Source organism: Lynx canadensis, chromosome A1, assembly GCF_007474595.2.
Source record: "Lynx canadensis isolate LIC74 chromosome A1, mLynCan4.pri.v2, whole genome shotgun sequence".
Lineage (NCBI taxonomy): Eukaryota > Metazoa > Chordata > Mammalia > Carnivora > Felidae > Lynx > Lynx canadensis.
The window spans coordinates 129,362,216-129,382,413 of record NC_044303.2 but is presented as its reverse complement, the minus strand read 5'-3'; the positions used below and the strand labels follow the sequence as shown (position 1 = coordinate 129,382,413).

The 20,198-nt window shown below is 37.7% G+C and overlaps 1 protein-coding gene across 3 annotated transcripts in view; it reads right to left on the bottom strand.

The window, feature by feature from the left end:
* The window catches only part of ZSWIM6 (zinc finger SWIM-type containing 6), a 198,999-nt gene that overhangs the window by 41,028 nt on the left and 137,773 nt on the right, over positions 1 to 20,198 (bottom strand). For all 3 annotated transcript variants that reach the window (XM_030321626.1, XM_030321635.1, XM_030321644.1), the window contains exons 3-4: positions 18,089 to 18,237; positions 14,760 to 14,910 (exon numbers count right to left, since the gene is read on the bottom strand). In XM_030321626.1, the coding sequence (XP_030177486.1) occupies positions 14,760 to 14,910; positions 18,089 to 18,237 (300 nt within the window). The remainder of the gene's footprint in view (positions 1 to 14,759; positions 14,911 to 18,088; positions 18,238 to 20,198) is intronic.

Genomic DNA, 20,198 nt, shown 5'->3' with positions numbered 1-20,198 from the left:
ACCCTAAACTTACTGGCTTAATAGAGAACATACCATTGTATCTCATGATTCTGCAGGTCAGAAGTGCCTTTCTCCTAACCTTCCCCTTGCCTCAACACAGCCCGTCCATGTGGACAGCAGGGGCTTTCCCAGCGCATGGCAGCTTCAGGAGAGCCAGACTTCTTACACGAAAACTCAGGGAACCAAGATAGAACCTTCTATGAGACAGGAAATAGACCTGCTAGTCACTTAAAGCTTGGGCCCAGAAACTGACCCAGCATCTATTCTGCCATATTCTGCTGGTCAAACATTTTTTAAAAAATTGACCAGATAAAAGAGGAGAAAACAAAGACCTCATGTCTCAATGAGAGAGTAGCAAAGAATATATGGCCATCTTTAATCTATCACAATTACCAGGAAGATTATAAATCTGCTAGATTGCAAAATAGAAAAGTGAGGTATTTACCAATGAGTAGGTGAATATTGTCAAACTAATCAAACCCAAATGAACCACTGAACATATGAGAAGAGGTGCAACTACAGGAAAAAACAAAGTCAGGATGCCTGGGCGGCTTGCTGCTTAAGCGACCGACTTGGGCTCAGGTCACGATCTCACAGTTCACGAGTTTGAGGCCTGCATCAGGCTTTGTGCTGACAGTGCAGAGCCTGCCTGTAATTCTGTGTCTCCCCTCTCTCTCTGCACCTCCCCTGCTTGTGCTTTCGCTCTCTCTCAAGATAAATAAATAAACTTAAAAAAAAAAAAGGTCATTATGAAAGCTTAACAGCACAAAAGGTATCCCAACACACAATGCAATATTAAGTGCTGGTTTGTATGCTAATATTTTTATCCCTTCAAGGAAAATCCTAACAATATCAGGTTACACATGTTAGGTTTCTAATTAGAGTCTACATTTAAAGTTTTAAAATGTCTGCTTTAGGGTACAAACCGCTCTATTTAGTTCAGCTAACACAGTTCTAAAAGTGAATGGCATCTTTACTTATCCACCTGACAATAACTGCTGCCATTTATTGAATATTCACCTCACACTAACCCTGTGCTAAGTATTTTACATACACAATCGCATTTCACTGTCACAAAAACTCACTTTACAGCTAAAGTAACTTACAAACTCATGCTCCCCAAAATCCAATATTCTCAACACTCAGGTATTGTAGCCTCTGCCTACCTATGTAGTCAAAAAGTACTTCCGTGAAGCTAGGATTCATGTATGTACTTATGCATACATAAATCCCAAGATTCACCATTTTTGTCTCTTGACAGAATCATCATTTTATTGCTCATATTTTCGCAGCATAATATAAAAAGGTACATTATTGTCTAAAATTATGAAGAAACCTTAAAGGCACAGCTAAGAAATCCTGTACTTTATTTAACCATGTCTTGTCTCTCCCCTGTAGAGAAAGCATCCCCAACAAAAACCTACACAAGGTCCATTTAAAAAGAGCCTAATGAAAAGAAAAGAAAACTGCATTTTTCAAGACTTTGAAAGTCACAGCAAACAAGAAACTCCACTGAAGATTTAAAACAAAAGATAAACCCAACTTACAATTCAAGAATGATTATCCAAGTCAGAAGAAATCTGTTTTCTCTGAAATTATGATGTATCACGAGGTCTGTTGGAATACAGTCACATCAGCATTTCCAGGATAATGCACTTGCGTGTGACTAAGTGTGCTTTTTGCCTGTGGGTGTACTACTGGGTGGAGCATTATGATTTGTGACTGAATAAATCAGTTGGCCATTCTCTAGTGGTACCCCCCAGAGTCTATAACACTTGTTTTTAAAGTCCTTCCACTTCATGTTTTTTTTTAGTATGCAAATCAATTCAGTAATTAAAAGGTACACCTCTTCCATAAAGGCACTTAGGCGTTTTTGATAAATGTGGCTCTTCTCCCTATTTTCAGAAGATACAACGTGTATAATGCTAAGGGGGCAACACACAGGTGCAGTGGCAAGTGGGGAGTAAGAGGCAGAGGAGCAGCAGAAAGGTTAGTGATTCCCTTTTCTCTCTGCCTCAAAGGTAGAGAATAAAGAATGTTACATAGTTTAACTTCTATTTTTTAATACCATGTTTATTCCTATGAAATAGTAACAAAGTAAAACAATTACTTGTGGTATTTCCCAGGGTTCCACAGTTATAAAACAATTCATAATATTTATATTTATTTTTGTTCTCAGAGGCTATTATGAGAGGCTAGAATTTCATGCATGATCCAATTAACTAATTATACTTATTTAGAGGCCATGAAATGCCTAATTGCAGTCACAAATAGGAGATCACTGGTATAATTAGTTGTGCTACCAAAACTATAGTCACAAAATTTCTTAGGTCAGACCACACAAAAACTGTGACCCTAATTATAGTATTGTTCTCAGTACAATTCAGTCTTAATATATTAGTCACCACTGTTTGAGAAATAAGTTTAACTGGTAAAAACATTCTCCTTACTTTAAATTTGGTATAGTTTCGAAAGCACTAAAACATTTCTGGGAAAATTTCAAATACCTCAGGTTCACTGTATAGAGAGAGTCTGTGAGATCGTGTTAGGTCAAGCAGGGCTTTTTTTTTTTTAACTTTTTTTTTAATGTTTGTTTATTTTTGAGAGAGAGAAGGAGAGAGTGCACACGAGCTGGGGAGGAACAGAGAGAGGGAGACATAGAATCCGAAACTCCAGGCTCTGGGCTGTCAGCAGAGCCCGATGCAGGGCTCCAACTCACATACTGTGAGATCATGACCTGAGTTGAAGTCAGACGCCCATCCAACTGAGCCACCCAGGTGCCCCGAGCAGGGCTAACTCTCAAGCAAAAGGGCGCAAAATCGGCTATTATTTAACCAGGCTCTGAGAAAAGACTGAATGAAACAACCATCTTTTTTTGCTATCAAAAAAGAAAACAGGGGCGCCTGGGTGGCGCAGTCGGTTAAGCGTCCGACTTCAGCCAGGTCACGATCTTGCGGTCCGGGAGTTCGAGCCCCGCGTCGGGCTCTGGGCTGATGGCTCAGAGCCTGGAGCCTGTTTCCGATTCTGTGTCTCCCTCTCTCTCTGCCCCTCCCCCGTTCATGCTCTGTCTCTCTCTGTCCCAAAAATAAATAAACGTTGAAAAAAAAAAAAATTAAAAAAAAAAAAGAAAACAAACAAGATACTCCAAAAAGTTAATGGGTATCCTTGATAATGTTTCCTCTGGGGAAACCTGTGGCCCTCCTCTGATACGCAGTGATTTGTCAGTGCTGACAGGTCAACATGCCAGATTCACCAAAAACAGCCTGCCTGACCTTACTGGGAATCTGGTTCTGTAGGAATGGCCAGAGCCAGCTCGTCCACCACTCACCACCCTTCTCATTTTTGAGGGAGGGAGGAAAGACAGGAAAAATCATAAAGAAAAAAGCCACAATGACAGACGTCTTATTTTCATACACAAAAAGGGTAGTCAGTGTTGTTAGTGAGGGGAAGGAATGTGAACTGTGGTAACCTGCATGAGCATTTTCCATGCGCTCTGCACTGGCTGCTTAACCAAGCTGTCTTCACAAACAGTTCCACGATCCATTCAACAGTCCAAGTTTATATAAATCTATTTCTGAAAAAGACTCCCTAGGTTTTCGTGACGTCTCTCTCCTATAAGCTTCCCACTGGGCCCACTTTCTCGACACAGGCAAAAGACCCTTGGAATGAGAAAGAAAGTGTACTGCGTTATTTAATCATCTTACTTTAGGCCTTAAGAATCCTCATTATGGTCATTTTACACATAAGGAAACTAAAGTTCTCTCTAAAATAAGGGACCTGTCCAGGGATATACAGTTGGTAAATATGGGGATCAGAATCCATACTTAGAGACCATCTGACTTCAGTAAATCTTCTCTGTATTCCAGTCGAAGGCTTTGAAAACTACAATAGTCCTGGTGAGCTGTCCCTGTCCCTGTCCCTTTGAAAAAGCATGCTTGGTTAGGTGTATTTCATTTGACTGTTACAAACTGACACAGAAGACTGATTCAGAATATGAAATGTGTTAGATCCTCAAATTTTTCTGAAACAGGTACTACATTATCTAACTTCATTTCTTCAGTTGCCTTAGGTGGTCTTGGGCTGCTTTTTATTTTTCCCTTATTCATTATGTTTCCCAACTAGACTATCAGCTCCTAATACAGTACCTATCATAAAGCACTGTAAACACCAAGTCATTGTTAATTTATCTGCTTTCTGGTAAGGCACTCTACTGTCCACCAGCCATATCTATAGATAAGTGCTTCCCTGAGCCAACAGGACAAGAACTGCCTTTCACTTAACCATGGAGAACAATTAGGATAAAAGATCATCAGGATCCCTCACAAAAAATAATTAAATTTACCAATGGCTATGATTATGGAATACTGATGAATATAGTTTAGCACTAGACTTGTATAAGAAGCCCCAGTAAAAGGGATTGCAGTATTTGGACATAAGAGAACTTCAATTTCATTCATAAAAACAGTTTCTTAATGCACTGACTTTTCTACCGAGTTGAGAAAGAACCTGTGATGAGTGCTGAGTTCTTGGAGAACAGAATGTTTCATTTTGCTCTAATTCATTCTATTACTGAATTAAACTTTGATGTATTGGTCTTGACAAGTGCTTCATGCTGATTGTATTGTGTATGATAGTATAATCACTCCCCATGCATTTCCCACTGGCTGGCTGATTAATGCAATAGATTACCTGCAGCACTGATGGCAAGGGGGAATCACTGCCCTTCTGTACTCTATACTGTTTGTATTTCAGTGTGCATTGAGTGTGTGCGCACGCATGCAACTGCATACATTCAGGCATAAACAGGCACCCGTGAATATCCACCTGTACATAGGCGAAGACGGCAAGATAAGCCAGGAGGGGAAGAAAACTGAAGACACAGTGAAGATTAAGGCCTTTCAATCACTATTCTCAGTACATCAAAAATACTCAACTTTGTAAAGCTTCCAAATAAGTGTTTTAGCATTACACTTCAATTATTTCTTCACTATTTTATTGATAGATACTTTACTAAGCACCAACTATATGCCAGGCACATTTTTTTCACCTGTACAGGAAAACAACTTTAAAAAAATGTGTCATTTTCAGTATTCTAATTAGTGGACAAGAAGGGGAAAGGGGGGTGAGATTATCACATGAACACTAATAAAGATGAAAAAGGATGGCTCTGGAATTAGTTTAAATGCCCCCAAAAGACAGCAACTGACAAGATTATTAAGGACAGTGAGTGGTTTAAATGGTTTCAAAACAAACAAAAATCTCTCAGACTAGCTGTTGTACACAGGACCCTAACATTTGGCAAAGAGCATCCTATGTGTATGATCAGTATGTATGGTGAATAGGTTACCGGATATACTATCATCTTTAAATGTGTTGGAGACCGGGGGTGTCCCACTTTTGCGGTCTTGGCAACATTTTGAAGCCACTGTTCCTAACAGGATTCTCTCCAAATTCCAAGCTTATATTGGATCCAAGTGCCCTGTATACAGTCCTCCCATCCAACTCCCTCAGCTTATGCCCATCCATAAAGAGAGACTGTGGCTTCCAATCTAAGCCATTTCAAGGTTGCTGATAACTTAAGTCTGATACCTAATTGATGAGTGGTCATGCTCTCGTCCAGGAATGCCCAAAGCAATTTTGAAACTTACTAAGATACCCCAAATTGAAAGGGGCTGGGAAGCACAACCTAGGGTCAAGAAAATAGAGCTGACACAGCCCAAATTCAAAGAGTAGAATTTCTATTTCAAAGGTTATCTTTGCAACAGGAGACACAGAGAGCTGGGTGAGTTAGCCCCATTTTGGACAATTACTATCACTACTCCTGGTTATTTGTCTCTAGATCAGAGCCTGAGAAAATAACCTAGAACCAGTTACTAACTCATCCAAGCAGTTTAATGTCAGAGGGCACCTGTATTTTACTAGACAGAATATTATTCTTATTCCAATTTGGAATTTTTAAACACTGAAACAAGATTATGCAATTGTTAGATAAGCTTACAGCAGCCTCACAAAAACTCACCTGCTATACATCATTTACCAGCTTGCCTTCTCCTCAAAAAAGAAAATTATTTATATAAATAAAAGTCATTCTTTGGTACACCTCTAAGAAGAGCAGCTATTTAAAAGCCTATTGAAGATAGTAAGAAGCAAGCATGCATTTTTAATCTCAGAACCCTTTGTTCTAGAGAAATCTTAACAGAAAGCCTATGTGTCAAGTGGTGAAAGTCATCTGTTGGGACGGAGAGGACTTGCCTCCCCCCATCCACACTCACTTCCTCCCAATCCCGCCTCAGGGCCTCTGTGAGGCACAGGTGAACACCCCCTGTCTAACAGACACACATTCATCATTTCCTTGGGTTCTCCAGCCCCCTCATTGACCCACCTAAGCTTTAATCAACTGCACAAACATTTGTAAAGCACCTTGCTCCACACGGCACCCCACAGAGAACAACCTAAGTGGCTGTCTCACTCCTCCCGTGGCTTCTACTTCTTCTAGTCCGGCTCCCGGCATCTCTGATCCCCGTGAAGCTCCTGAGAATCTCAGAGGGCTTAGATGACGCTTCTCAGACCTCATTAATTTTTGTACATTGCCACTTCAGGGTAAGAAGTGATGAGAGGAAATTTTCCCCAACCCATCTTCCTTCCTTCCTTCCCACTCTCTCACTTCCCCCCACCCTACTGTGATGGTGCTCCCCAGAGATCCACAGTTGAGCAAGGAGACCACCTCTCCCCCAGCCACATTTCCCTTTGGTGGCAGTTTCTTGAGGGCAAGTGCAATACTAACTCTTAGGAAACAGAAAGAGAATAAAACTTTTCTAAAATTGTTGTGAGGAAGAAAAAGACACTTTATACTAATACTCTGACATTCTTAGTAGCCACTAATATGAGAAAAAATATCTACTACCAACGGATTCATAAATATTACATAAAAGAAAGAAACTAGAACCTATTCTTCGTACAAATAATGCTACCAACACACTACATATACAATATAGGACAGGAACATGTACTATCATAAGTCATAAGGCATCTTAACTCCTAATAAAATCTCTGTGGTCTATATTTAGAATAAAGTTTCATAAAAATACACAAGGGGGTGATCCCCAAGTGTTGTTACAGATCATCTATTTGTACACCTAAATAACTTAGAGGATGATTATCATTAGGAATCTCCAATTGGTTAGATAATAGGATCAAACAATCTGTAAAGATCTCTTTTAATCTTGAGAATCTACCATTTTCTATTAATATTTGTTTAAAAGTTGTTCTCTTTATTTCTACTCTTTCCCATAAGTGAGTAATGAATGGATAATTAAACCCTAGCAGCTGCACTCAAGGGAAAGACGGTTGATGGCACTGTACAGGAAGTAAAGAATATGCATTCACAGGGTACCTGGGCGGCTTAGTGAGCTAAGCATCTGACTTCAGCACAGGTCATGATCTCACGGTTCGGGAGTTCGAGCCCTGCGTCAGGCTCCGTGCTGTCAGTGCAGAGCCTGCTTTGGATCCTCTGTCTCCCTCTCTCTCCGCCTCCCAACCACCTCTCTCAAAAATAAATAAACATAAAAAAATGTTTAAAAAAATACGCATTCTCTCTTTTGGTTAAGTTCTGACCCAAACTAAAAGTTAACTCTGCCTACTTCAAGGAGCAGAGAACAACCCCCCTTCTTCCCATTCCCAGAGCAGAGCAGAATCCAGAGGCCTCTGAGCCCCGAACACAGAAGTCTCAGTTTTAAGAGACAAAAAGCAAGAGGACCACACAACAGAGAAATACACCACGCACAGGTAGTGAGGACTCAGCAGCAGCATCAGTGTTCTGAGAACATGGCCAGACAGAAGCAAAGCCTCCTGAACAACACAACTGACAAAGCCTCTGTATTTAGAGGGAGCTATGAATAATAAGGGGAAAACCACAGACTGAAACAGGAAGTGTAACCTCACTCCAGAGCGGGACAGCCTAGCCCAAGTGCAGGAGGGATCTGCAGAGCTACAGACCACATGACATAAACAAGTATTGACAACTGTGTTATCATTAGGGCTTGATACAGGCCAGGACAAAGACCATGACCTAAAGGTCTCACTGGCTCCTTTCCAAAGCCTGGAAAATGAAATGAAAATTCGACTGTATCCTATATCCCCTATGTACTCTCTCTGTATTTTGTGATAAGCATAAGTTTATTATAACAGTTCTCAGTCAATAGCATGTATGTGGCTCTTCTACACTGTATCTTTTTTCAGATGCTGAAGTTAGAGAGTTGCTAGAAACAAAGATGAGCAACTAGAATAGGTAAGCTCTGACGACTATAATTAGACCTGCAGGACCACGAGTGGGCAGACCAGCTGTTCAGCTTTTACAGGGTTTACTGCCATCTAGGTGAGCTTCACCTTGCCCCTGCTCTGCTCGGAGCAGAGACCACTTAGCAGAGAGGCAAAATAAAACAAGTGAGGATGGTATGTAGTTTGGCGGTTAAGTCTCTGAAGCCACTGGCCTGGGATCAAATTCCGGCTCTGCCACTGTGACCTCAAGCAAGTTATCTAGTCTCCCAAAGTGCCAGTTTTCTCAGCTATAAAATTAAGGCAAATAATTATACCTAAATCTCACTGGATTGTTTCAAGAATACAAAAATAATGCATGCGTTAGGTGCTCAGCATAGTGCCTGATAAATAAGTGCTGACATCTATGTCATCTTTAGTAGCTGGACTAAAATGGGAAATAAAGCATAGGAAAAACTTAGATCCTAGGTCTACTCTCTCTCCCTTCTCACCTCCCTTTGGAGTAAAAACAAATGACAATAAAATTGGACTGAAAATCTTGAAGACAACATTGTTGACAATGAATTTGAACCCTTTATAACCCTTTCCCATTGAGTTCATACCTGTCTTTGTTCATGTTAGTCAATGTCACTACTTCTTCCTACTTCCTAACAATTCGCCTCCATGAACACCTTGTAAAACCATGTTAAATTCAGTCTCTACAAGTATTTGTACTAATATGTGAATAAATTACTCTATCAAAGTACCCCTCAGTTCACTCATGCCTAGTCTAATTTCTGTCTCCTGAAGGTTCTATCCCTCTATTCCCTCCCTATACTACCAGGACCATCACCAATAGTAAAATCAAACACTTAATACATCTATGCCTCTGAACATAGCAAGTGCTTAATACCATACTGATAAAGAAACCACAATAAGACTTCTGGAATGAAGGGTTAATGAGAAGACACTGAAGTGGTTTCAGTGGTAAAGGTGTCTTCTCCTTATGGCCAGGGAAGACAAACTGGCAGGTGAGAAACAATCCCTAATGTGTAGTCCATTAGGCTTACATTGTACACTCACAGCTACAGAGAAGTATCCAACTTTTGCACCTGACAACTTTTTGCTGCAAGGGAGCTCTGGGAGTTGCTGTTTTCTCCATGGCACTAGCAAAGAGAACACTACTTATATGGCAAACCACACTGGAATGCTTCCAAGTTCTCTCTGAAAAGGAGTAACTCCTCAGACATTCACTAACCACCATCAGCTTCAAACTTGGGAAAGCCTGGATTTGAATTTATCATATAAACCAAGTAGTGGCTCAAAACAGTAGATGAAATTACTAAGTCTATTACTTTTAGAGACGTTAGGTGGCATTTCCCAGGTATTTCTCCACAATGACCTCCAAAGCAGAGTCTTTGGAATCTTATTTCTGACTGTGCACAAAAGCCCTTCGAAGTTACTTACAGCATCATTTTAAATGTGTGACTTAAGGGGCGCCTGGGTGGCGCAGTCGGTTAAGCGTCCGACTTCAGCCAGGTCACGATCTCGCGGTCCGTGAGTTCGAGCCCCGAGTCAGGCTCTGGGCTGATGGCTCAGAGCCTGGAGCCTGTTTCCGATTCTGTGTCTCCCTCTCTCTCTGCCCCTCCCCCGTTCATGCTCTGTCTCTCTCTCTGTCCCAAAAATAAATAAACGTTGAAAAAAAAAAATTAAAAAAAAAAAAATAAATGTGTGACTTAAGCATACGATTCAGGAATAATGTGGGTGGGTGGGTGCGGAAGAGGCCCACGGAGATGACTACTGGTATCTGAGGTAGTACATGAGACAAGTGTTCTGAGTCTGCGGAGCAGGAAATTTTCAGTATTTGCAACAGATTTGGTCTCAGTGGATGAACGATAGGCTAAGTTCTCTATTGCTGAACAAAGATTTATTGTGACTCCATGCACCCTGAATCTGTACACCCACTCAATCTATCCGGTACCCTACCAAAGAACACAAGAGCTGCTGCTTAGCCACTGGTCAAACTAACCTTACAGCGGATTTCAAAATAGAAACTTCTAACTATGACTATTTCTACTCACAAAGACTTAGGTATCCATTTCAAAACTTTTTTTTTTTTTAGGTTTTATTTTTAAGTTATCTGTACACCCAATGTGGGGCTTGAACTCAACCCCGAGATCAAGAGTCGCATGCTCCACCAACTGAGCCAGTGTGACACCCCCATATCAAAACCTTGGAAAAGAATTCTGTAAGATAACTCCTTATATCTTGTGAATGTGAGCAAAGCTCAGAGTAGCAAGGCTCTTGCAATGGTAGCCCAGCCTCTCCCTAAAAAACAAAGTTGAGATGCTAGAAAGCAAAATGTGTGACTCAGCTCACAGAGAAAGTGTTTAAAATTTTAGGAAAAAAACACATATGTAAAACATGAAAAATGAAAATTTAAGAATCTTTTCCTATGATAAAGCTGTAATTAAATCTTATTTAACTGTTTCCTCTAATGACATCCATTTTTAATTAGATTTTAATAGACTGGCAGCTACAACCTATAGTTTTATGAAGCAAAGTAAAATTACAGTCTAGAAGACATTTAAGGAAAGAGACCCATCAACATAGATAAGAGATTACAATATACCCCCTCATCCCTAAAGACCCCCATGGTAATTAAGTGTGCTGAACAGAAAGCCATTAGGGCTAACAGTAGGTGTGCTCACCACCAATCGACACTGGGTTGTTCTTTGAAATCTAAGGATTATTTCTATGATCTGCTTTCTAGAAAATCTGCATTTTATAGAATAAAAAATGCAACTAAACAGGTGTATATTCTATAGATCTACCAAATATGCACCTTCTATCACTGCAATGGGCTTTCTATCTTAAGATTTTATTTTATTTTTTGAAATTTGAGAGAGAGAGCATGCATGCACACGCACGTTTGAGCAGGGAAGGGACAGAGAGAGAGAAGGAGAGAAAGAATTCCAAGCAGACTCAGTGCTGCCAGCGCAGAGCCCAATGTGGGGCTCAAACTCACGAACCACGAGATCATGACCCAAGCTGAAATCAAGAGTCAGACACTCAACCTACTGAGCCACCCAGGCACCCCCTTTAAGATTTTAACGTATACATTTTCTCTTGCTGATCATGATACCACACGTACTCTGAGATGACTGCCGTATGGTTTAGAAAATGACTATCACACAGAAAAAGTAAAACTAACATTGAAAAAGATTCATATATAAGAATAATGTATCTGCAAATGGGATGCACTGAACAGGATCTTAATAGTATTCATCTGTATTTATTTCATACTACATTATGAATATCAGGGAATAAGTCACAAAAATTAACTCAGACTAAATGAATATCATAGGCACTTAATTTAGAAAAGAAGAACTGAGCATAATTAATCCCTCTGTTCCCGAGGGGGAAAGGAATCGGGCCTGTTGCTACTTCAAAAAAGTTTGTATATACTTATTTGAAAGAGAGACAAAGTTATATAAATATATATTATGTTTTTAAACTAATTTTGAAACATCAAGAGTTAAATTTTAATAAATCACATATACTCAGTAAGCTGTAAATATTGGGGAGAAGAATATCTGATCTTACCAAAAAAATTAAATTTTATAATCAGGCTGACAATCTGATGCCTCCAAATACCTCTGCCAAGAAGCAGAGTTACTTGGCTAAGATACTCTTACTTGTACACTTTCATCAGATTAAGGCTTTCATGCCAGGAATCTTTTTTTTTTTTTTTTTCCTGGTGTATTGGCTATTGCCAGAAATGGACCCATCGAATTCACCAGTGCTAAGGAGTTAAGCATCTGAGATTTAATTTAACAGTTTCAGCTTTATTAAGCTGTCACAGAGCGGCCCCACTTTGATAACAGTAGCTGCTCCAATTATGGCTTGGTTTAGGGTTGACAAGTATAATGATTCATTCGTGGCACATGAGAAGCAATAAAAGGTTGTTTTGCATTACAGCTTTAAAAATGTGGGCACTTTTTTCATTTAATTTGTCACTTAGCTTTTGCTAAGAGGACATTTAAATTGCAGTAAAAGGCAAATGGGGCTTTTAGTTTAAATGTAATCCCCATATTTAAATGATCTGTAATGGTGCAGTGTTGGAGTGGGAACACTATTGTCTCACAGTGGGTCCTGATGGTGACATGTGACATTTGTATTCAGGTCCTGTATTATCCATGTGGCTAAAGGGCTTCCAATTTCATTTCACAGCCAGAAGCCTGCAGAAAACACCAATTAACTTGCAGATCCCATTTGCCGACAAAACTCAGCCTCTTCTCAATGTCTGGCATCTGGCAGTGCTCAGCATTTAATTCCAAAGCAGAGCCTTGAAGCAATGTGAGCCCTGTGCAGGGGCACAAAGTCAAATTCTCCCATTTTATTAAGAAGCAAAATCCTTTCGTTTTGTAGTCCAGAAGCAACTTTTAGTTAATTTTTTGGTGAATGAATATTAAGATATGGTAGCTATTGTTACTTCTACATGGGATTCTTCACAGAACATAGATGCGGTTAAAATGGCTAGTGACCTCTGCTTGCCATCAGAGTACACAAGAGAATTTACAACAGTCTAGTAATGATTGGTGGGCGGGATGGGATTTGTGAAAAAAGGAAATACAGGGCAAGAAAATGTATTCTTCATCTTAGACTGAAATCAAAGAACTTGAATAATATAAAAGCCTGGTCCATAATCAGAAAGCAGTTCATCATAGGGTATAACTAGAATCAGCTGGTGGGAACTTCCACCTAATGAGAATTTATAATTCTTATTGAAGGCTGAGGCACATAATTTCCAAAACAACTTGGAAAAGTGAGATGTGACTAATGGATTAAATATGAACACTGTAAGTTTTATTTAACTATATCACTTTTTTTTGTAACCAAAAAAATTAGTTTGCCTTCTCCTAATTAGTTATTTGTAATTCTAATTTCCTCCAAGCATCTAAGTTCTTAAAATTTTATTCATTTAGTATTAATCCAAAATTTTTTTCTTTAAATGATTCCCTTCATTATAGTTTTTTTTGTAATGCTAGTCCTTTTGAATGTCATAAACCAACTAATCAATTAAACATTTACTGATATATTGATTATAAAATAATTTTATAATCAGTATACATATACTGATTATAAAATTGAAAAAGGTTTACCTGGAAAAGTGTATCACTCAGTACTGTATAAAAATACGTTTAAACCACGCATTACACTTGTGTTCTCCAATCACCAGACCATGCTCCCAAACACTCTTCTAATATATTGAAACAATCTACTATAGTTACAGACTGATTTAAATTTTGATTGGGTTAGAGATCACTAACCATTACTTCAGGTGACCCAAGGAATGTACCAAGATTAAGTTATTACAAGATAGTTAATAAAAATACCAGGGAAAAAGGTCAACAAATACCTAACAGGTGGCAAGTAGCAGATATACCTGTCAAAAAAAAAAAAGAGCTGTCATCCATACCAAGTTTCTGAACATACATTCTATTAACGGGAAAGAGGAAACTCTAACGTCCAATTCTTTACCAACCTGCTGCATATCCGTAAGTCAGTCAATGTCATTTTCTGGAAGTCTCCTGAACTTCCCCAGAATTCAGTTTCCTTACCCATAAAACAGTTCACTTCAAAGGTCCCTTCCAATTATTACAATCATGGGGCACATACAAAAACAACAGCTTCCCTTGGTCTAGACTTAACATGGGATCAATCAACAGGATGTGGTCTATTATTAACCAAGAGAGAAAAAAGGTGAAGGTATGAAGAGTTATTCTATTCAATTTCAATGAAGCTAGGATCTTCTAGTTATCATATCCAAAACATAAAATACAGGCATTGAGATATTTGTCAAAAGTTCCATTTTCCCCATACAGATTTCTTAATAGAAAGACCACAAATGCATTAATTCCCTAGCAATGGGCACTGGGTAAAAATATTCATCTCCCCAAATTTCCCGGTGAATAAGACTAATGGATTTGTCATTTTTTTCAATCATTTTTATCAGAGATCTGGGAAGCAATAAAAATTGTAGTTTGCTGTATCTTTTCCATTCTGACAATCAAAAGTTCGTCTAAGTCTGTAGCAGCCAAAAAAAAAAATGTTCAAACCACTTTTGATACTTTTAATGTAGGCAAAGGGGGGAAAAACCCAAATTTTAGACGAATTGATTACAGTATTATTCTAGAAATAAGTAACTAGCTCTACTAAACAAAATAACTGTTTTAAAACAACATGGCTTCTTTTTTCAAATATTAAAGCAGATTCCTATGCTCGCTTTCAAGATCACACAGTTTCCCCCAAACCTTCCCAAGATTATTTCCTGCAAATGTCAGCCCAAGTCCTCCTTCTTCTAACCAGGATATAATGGCAGTTAGTTCACATACGAGCAGCTCTCTCTTCAGCAACACTCTGACTATGCTTTTTTAAACACTCCACCATGATCTTTACCCATACACAACTCAATGGCAATCCATCAGGAAACTTGTATTTACCCAGCTCATCCCAGAGCTGCCTATATTTGTCAGTCATCGCAGTGCCTTGTTGCCTCCAAAGTGACAGACGAGGGTCAGCCATGAATTGCTCTGTTATCAACGTCAACATGCGGGCCCCATTAGAGTCCCTCATCTTCAACATCTCCCGCACCTAATGGGGAAAAATCAGACCTTTAGAAAAGTGTTCAAAAATATGCAGCAATACACAAACAGACCACTTTATTTCTTTCTCTGGGGTCCAGAGCAGGTAATTTTTGACACCAGCCCTCTTAAGCAAACAAAAGTTTGTTAAAAACTGGACTCTATCCTAAATGGCAATTTAATCAGAGAATTAACTGTTAATTTTTTTAAAACATGTTTCATAATGCACATGAGGAAATTTGGTTACCTTCCCAATTACAAAGAAGAAATTTTTGCCAGCCTACAGAAACATACCAAATTAAACAAGACAAATAATTTGGCACCTTCCTGACTCTTCCAACTGATTGTACTTACCACCAGAATAGACAAGCCAAAAGCAGTCTACTGATAACTCTTTAGGGATCTTCTAAATCGACTGAGTAATGTTTATAATAATATCTGTCTTTCTGTTCTTAAAAAACTGCATTATTGAGACATAATTCACATACCATACAATTCACCAATTTAAACTGTACACTGCAATCTTTTGTAGTATATTTCCAGAGTTGCGAAGTCCTTCAGTTTTTGAGGTAAATCAGAATTTTGGTACATTCTCACACCGAAGTTTTCTGACAAGAAGAGCAACATTATACTTTTATATTCACTCAGATGGGACTCTTTTTGCAATAGTCAAAGGAAATGGACTGCATCACAGGTTAAAGAATTCTCTTGCTCTAAATGAGAGATCCAGGAAGCAGAACCATAACCTGTGACCTGGTAAGCTAACTCCGCCTGTCAAAGCTGGAACTTAAAGCTCTGTCCACTACTCTTATGCCAAATTCTCCAAATAAAATTTTTAAAAAGGGGGGGAGAGGGGACACAAGACTAAGTCTCTTTCGAGAAAACCCTAAATAAATCTATCAATCCCAAAAGTGTTTACTGCTATGTGTTCAACAAATAAGAATCTGAGCTGAACACCACCAGTTCTTCCTACAGGACATTACTTGAACAAGGTCATAAGCAGCAGAAAAAGAGAGGGGGTCCTTTTATTCAAGGTTCTGTGTGAAAGGCAAATGAAGGAGGAAATGGCAGATATTCAATTAAGCAGCCTAAGCCTAAAGATCCATAGATCCTGTGTCAGGCTTGTACCCTGACAAGTAATGGAACCCCATCACAGGCTTTACATTTGAGCCTTGCAAAGAACTCAAAAGGACTTTCACCCTAAATCACAAATGTTGTGCTTCCAGGATTATTTCAATAATCTTAAAAAGTTATTTCCCATATGGAAGCACTAAACAGTCATGAACAGATGAAGACTGCGAGGAAGAAAGGGAGTTGCCATTTACTGGACATCACGCTAAAGAGTTTTTACATTTGTACCTACCAGGTATTCTTCACAATAACTATATAAAGTAGGCCAGATTATAATCCCATTTTATGAATTATAAAACCATGCTTCAGAGAAATGAAGTAACTTGCCCAAAGGACAAGAGGAATCGCTGGGATCAGAGCCCAGATCTGTGTTAACTCTAAAAGTTATGCCAAAAAATTAAAAAATAAAAAAAGTTATTCCATTTCCAAAATTAGATGATGTTACTTCATACAGCATATATAATGTATACATCATCTACAGGGATAAAAATAGCAGCTGTAGGCCTGTCTAATACCTCTTTCACTTTGCTTCCACTAGGCCAAAGTGTACTATTCATTAACATGAGAATCTATGAAATACTTCCTGTGAATCAAAATATGCCAAACCTTTAATATTACCACTACATCATGGATTTGATTTAATGTTTCTTTTCCTGATAAACTTCTAACCTATTACTCAGCAACAGCAATAAAAATAAACACTTTACTCTTAAGCATATAAACCACAACTATTAAGCAACACTCAAGTACACCTATAGTCTAACGGTAATTAATTTTCAGAAGGCAGACTCTGATCTACTACATGAGTTTGACTACCTATTAATTACCAAATGATGATTAAATCACATGTGAAGTAGTTTTAGGGTTAAATGTATTTTACTGTAATCTAATTCTCGGAAAATTGGCGATCTATATTTAGTAAATGGGATAAATCTTTGGCAAGAGGATACTGATTAATCAGAATACACTATTTTCTGAACATGACCAGTAACAGAATATATGCTAATTCTTCAGAGTTAAAAAAAACAATAATTATTATAAATATTAGAAAAGCTTTTTAACACAGTATTGATGAGTTGTCAAAAGTATCAATCAGTTATCTCTTCTGTTAAAAACCAATTTGAATACATTAGCCAGAACAATAGCTATATCCCCTATAAAAAGAGAGTGATTTAATATGACTAAAAAAGCATTTTACCCAGTATTGAGAATTGTGTTTATGGGTACTAAAAGTTCTGTATAAAGCAACAGACATAGCTTCTACTCACACAGAATTTATAACGATGATAACTATGTTTCCTGGGCCATCAAATTTTGGTGATGAAAATTAACATTTACCAAGGCTAAAACGACATGTTAGACACCATTACATTTACTCATAACTTGAGGGAGATGTTTTATCATTAACTAATTTTACAGATGAGGAAATGGACTTAAATAACTTGCTAAAGTTCATACATTCAGTAAGATTTAGAATTTAGATTGAAACCCAGGTCTGTATGACTCCAAAGTTCCTGCTTCTGAATCTAATTTAAATACACTGACATTATTAAACTAAATATATAATATCTCACATGCATGTATAAATTGTTCAAAAATAATTATGTAAAATTTACAGAATATGGATTAGAACAGGAGATACTTCAGAACCTCAAAAAAAACCCTTATATATACAAAGCACATTATAGGGACTGTATTCAAAGTTATGCTCTACTTGAGAACATTAACTAGAAAAAGTAAAAAATGTGAAAAGATAGCATTTTTAATAATATTAAGCTATTTACTTTTGAATACTGAAAGGTTTTTCAAAATTGTATAAACTGTTACCATTTTAGTAATGGGAACTGAGAGAAACAAAAATGCTCCACATCTTGTCTACGGACACCTAAGTAAATTAATGCATTACAACATAATAGTTTCTAATTGGTTGGTTAACTCAGACTCTATTCTTCAAAAAAATAATTTAAAAAGCCTTTATTCTAGTGTACACATAATCATATATAGATACTTTCTATATATGTATATATTTAGAATATTTCTTTTAAAAAAAATCATACCTTTGCAAAGAGCAAATTAAGCTGCTTCCCTGATCCGTGGTACCCGCCCTGGGAAAGGAACAGTTTAACCTGTTCTTGAACCTGCTCTTCATCTAAGTGCCAGCAGTTTTCATCATCTATACTAGCACCTGCTGTTGGATCAGGAGCACCTAGAAATAGAAAGAAAAAATAACACATATGCTAGATAAAAACTCTGTGCTAAAGGGCTCTGATAATAAATTTGAGAAGAATTAAGATTCTGTACTTTTTGCCTACACACTTTTTAAGCCAATCTCAATTTCAATTATACATACAAATTTATGACTGAAAATAAATATGAAAATCATTCTCTCATTTCCAGGTCTTTGTTGATTTGTGCTAAGCTACAATGCAGATTACTGTAGAACTGAGATATTTTCTTTTTAAAGATCAGAAACTAAACCTTTGCAGATGAGTTTACACGTCTAAAGAATTAAAAAGTCACAAAAAGGTCTTATTGTAAAATACATGATTGTTGATAAAGCTCTACTGTGTAGAACATGTTAGGAAAGTTTTTCAAAGACATGAGAAAAATGTGAAACCAAGTAAACTGAGCAGAGTATTTCTCTTTACTATGTTAATTCAAGAAGCTTTCACTGTTATCTGCTGCTGTATAAACTACATGCTGACATACTCTTTAGCTGCACAAAAACTGAAGATTAAAAAGGGAAATCAAGCCACACGGGAACAGGCAGTGCAGCTGTTGTACTAAACCAGGTTGTAGTATCACCTTGCCGAAATGCATAAATATTTTATTGCTGAAGCACACACAAAAGGTAAGAGCTATGTAATAAGCCCTCCACGTAGACTACCTTAGAAACGCAAACATTATCCAGATATTTAGGCAGGTAAAAATTAAGTTTCATTATTTATTCAAAAAGTAAAATGGTATTTAAGGCCTAAGATGTATAAGTAATATAAAAAATTTAAATCTAGAAACTTTTCATCAATAGTGTTTAATCTCCTTATCAACCCTTAAAAAATACATTAAAAGTCTGGTTTTACATTCCTTTCCTTTTCTTCTAATAATCTAATAATGAAAAATGAATTGGCCAAGGAAACAAACACTAACATCTGCTTAGAACCAGGGTTCATTAGTTCCTAAGAGGAAGGATGAGTCTGTGAATCTCCCCGAAAAGGTGTGCATTCATTTATTTATACATTGAGACAACATATTTACTGAATGTCCTCTGCTAGATTTGGGGATGAAATTGTGTACAAAAATAGAACTGCTATCGTCATATAATTTACCATAAAATATTTTTGACTAAGACCAACAATAACAATTAACATCATGCCCAATATATTTGTATATCCAGGTGTTTATGTGATCACATCTATTAATCTGAAGCAAAAGCATGATGGAAAAAAGACCTTTACTTTAAGTGAAAGGCTCTGATATTCTCTATTTCTTTTTTTGAAAAGGGCTTATCATAATTTTTAAAACTGATTTCATAACCCAAAACAGGTTGCAACCCACTATTTGAGAAATACTATTTTAAGTGAGATAAATATCAACCTAATAATCACACATATAAATACACAATAATAAATGATAATAACTGTTCAAAGGAAGCAACCAAATGCCAGAAGACGGTATCAGAAAGCTCTGACTTGGCCATGGATCACCAGGGTAAGCACACCTTAAGGAAATGTAAACTGAGTTGAAATTTCCCTTACGTAGATTAGAGGTTAACTAGAAAACAGGAAAAGGAAGGAATGGGTCTGCATGTGAGACTAAGAGCTTAAGCAGAAGTCTCAGGTGGGAAGGAACACAGAACACAGATGAGATAAAAGCTAGTCTATGTTCATACAATCCAAAAGTAGAGGATGAGGAAAAGACAAATACAAGACAACCCAGAGAAGAAGGGCTAGACCTTGAGAGCCCTGGCAAGTGAGTTTAGATTTCTCTTCCCTAAGTGTAATAAAGAGGAATTCCTGACAAGGTCATCCAAAGGAGAAGAATGAAATACTCTAGATAGTAAAGATGTTTTGCTCTAATGTGCATCAATTTCAACATTCCTACGATGGAACATATTCAGCCACAAAAATGAATGTGGAGAATCTCTATGTACTACAATGGAAAAATATC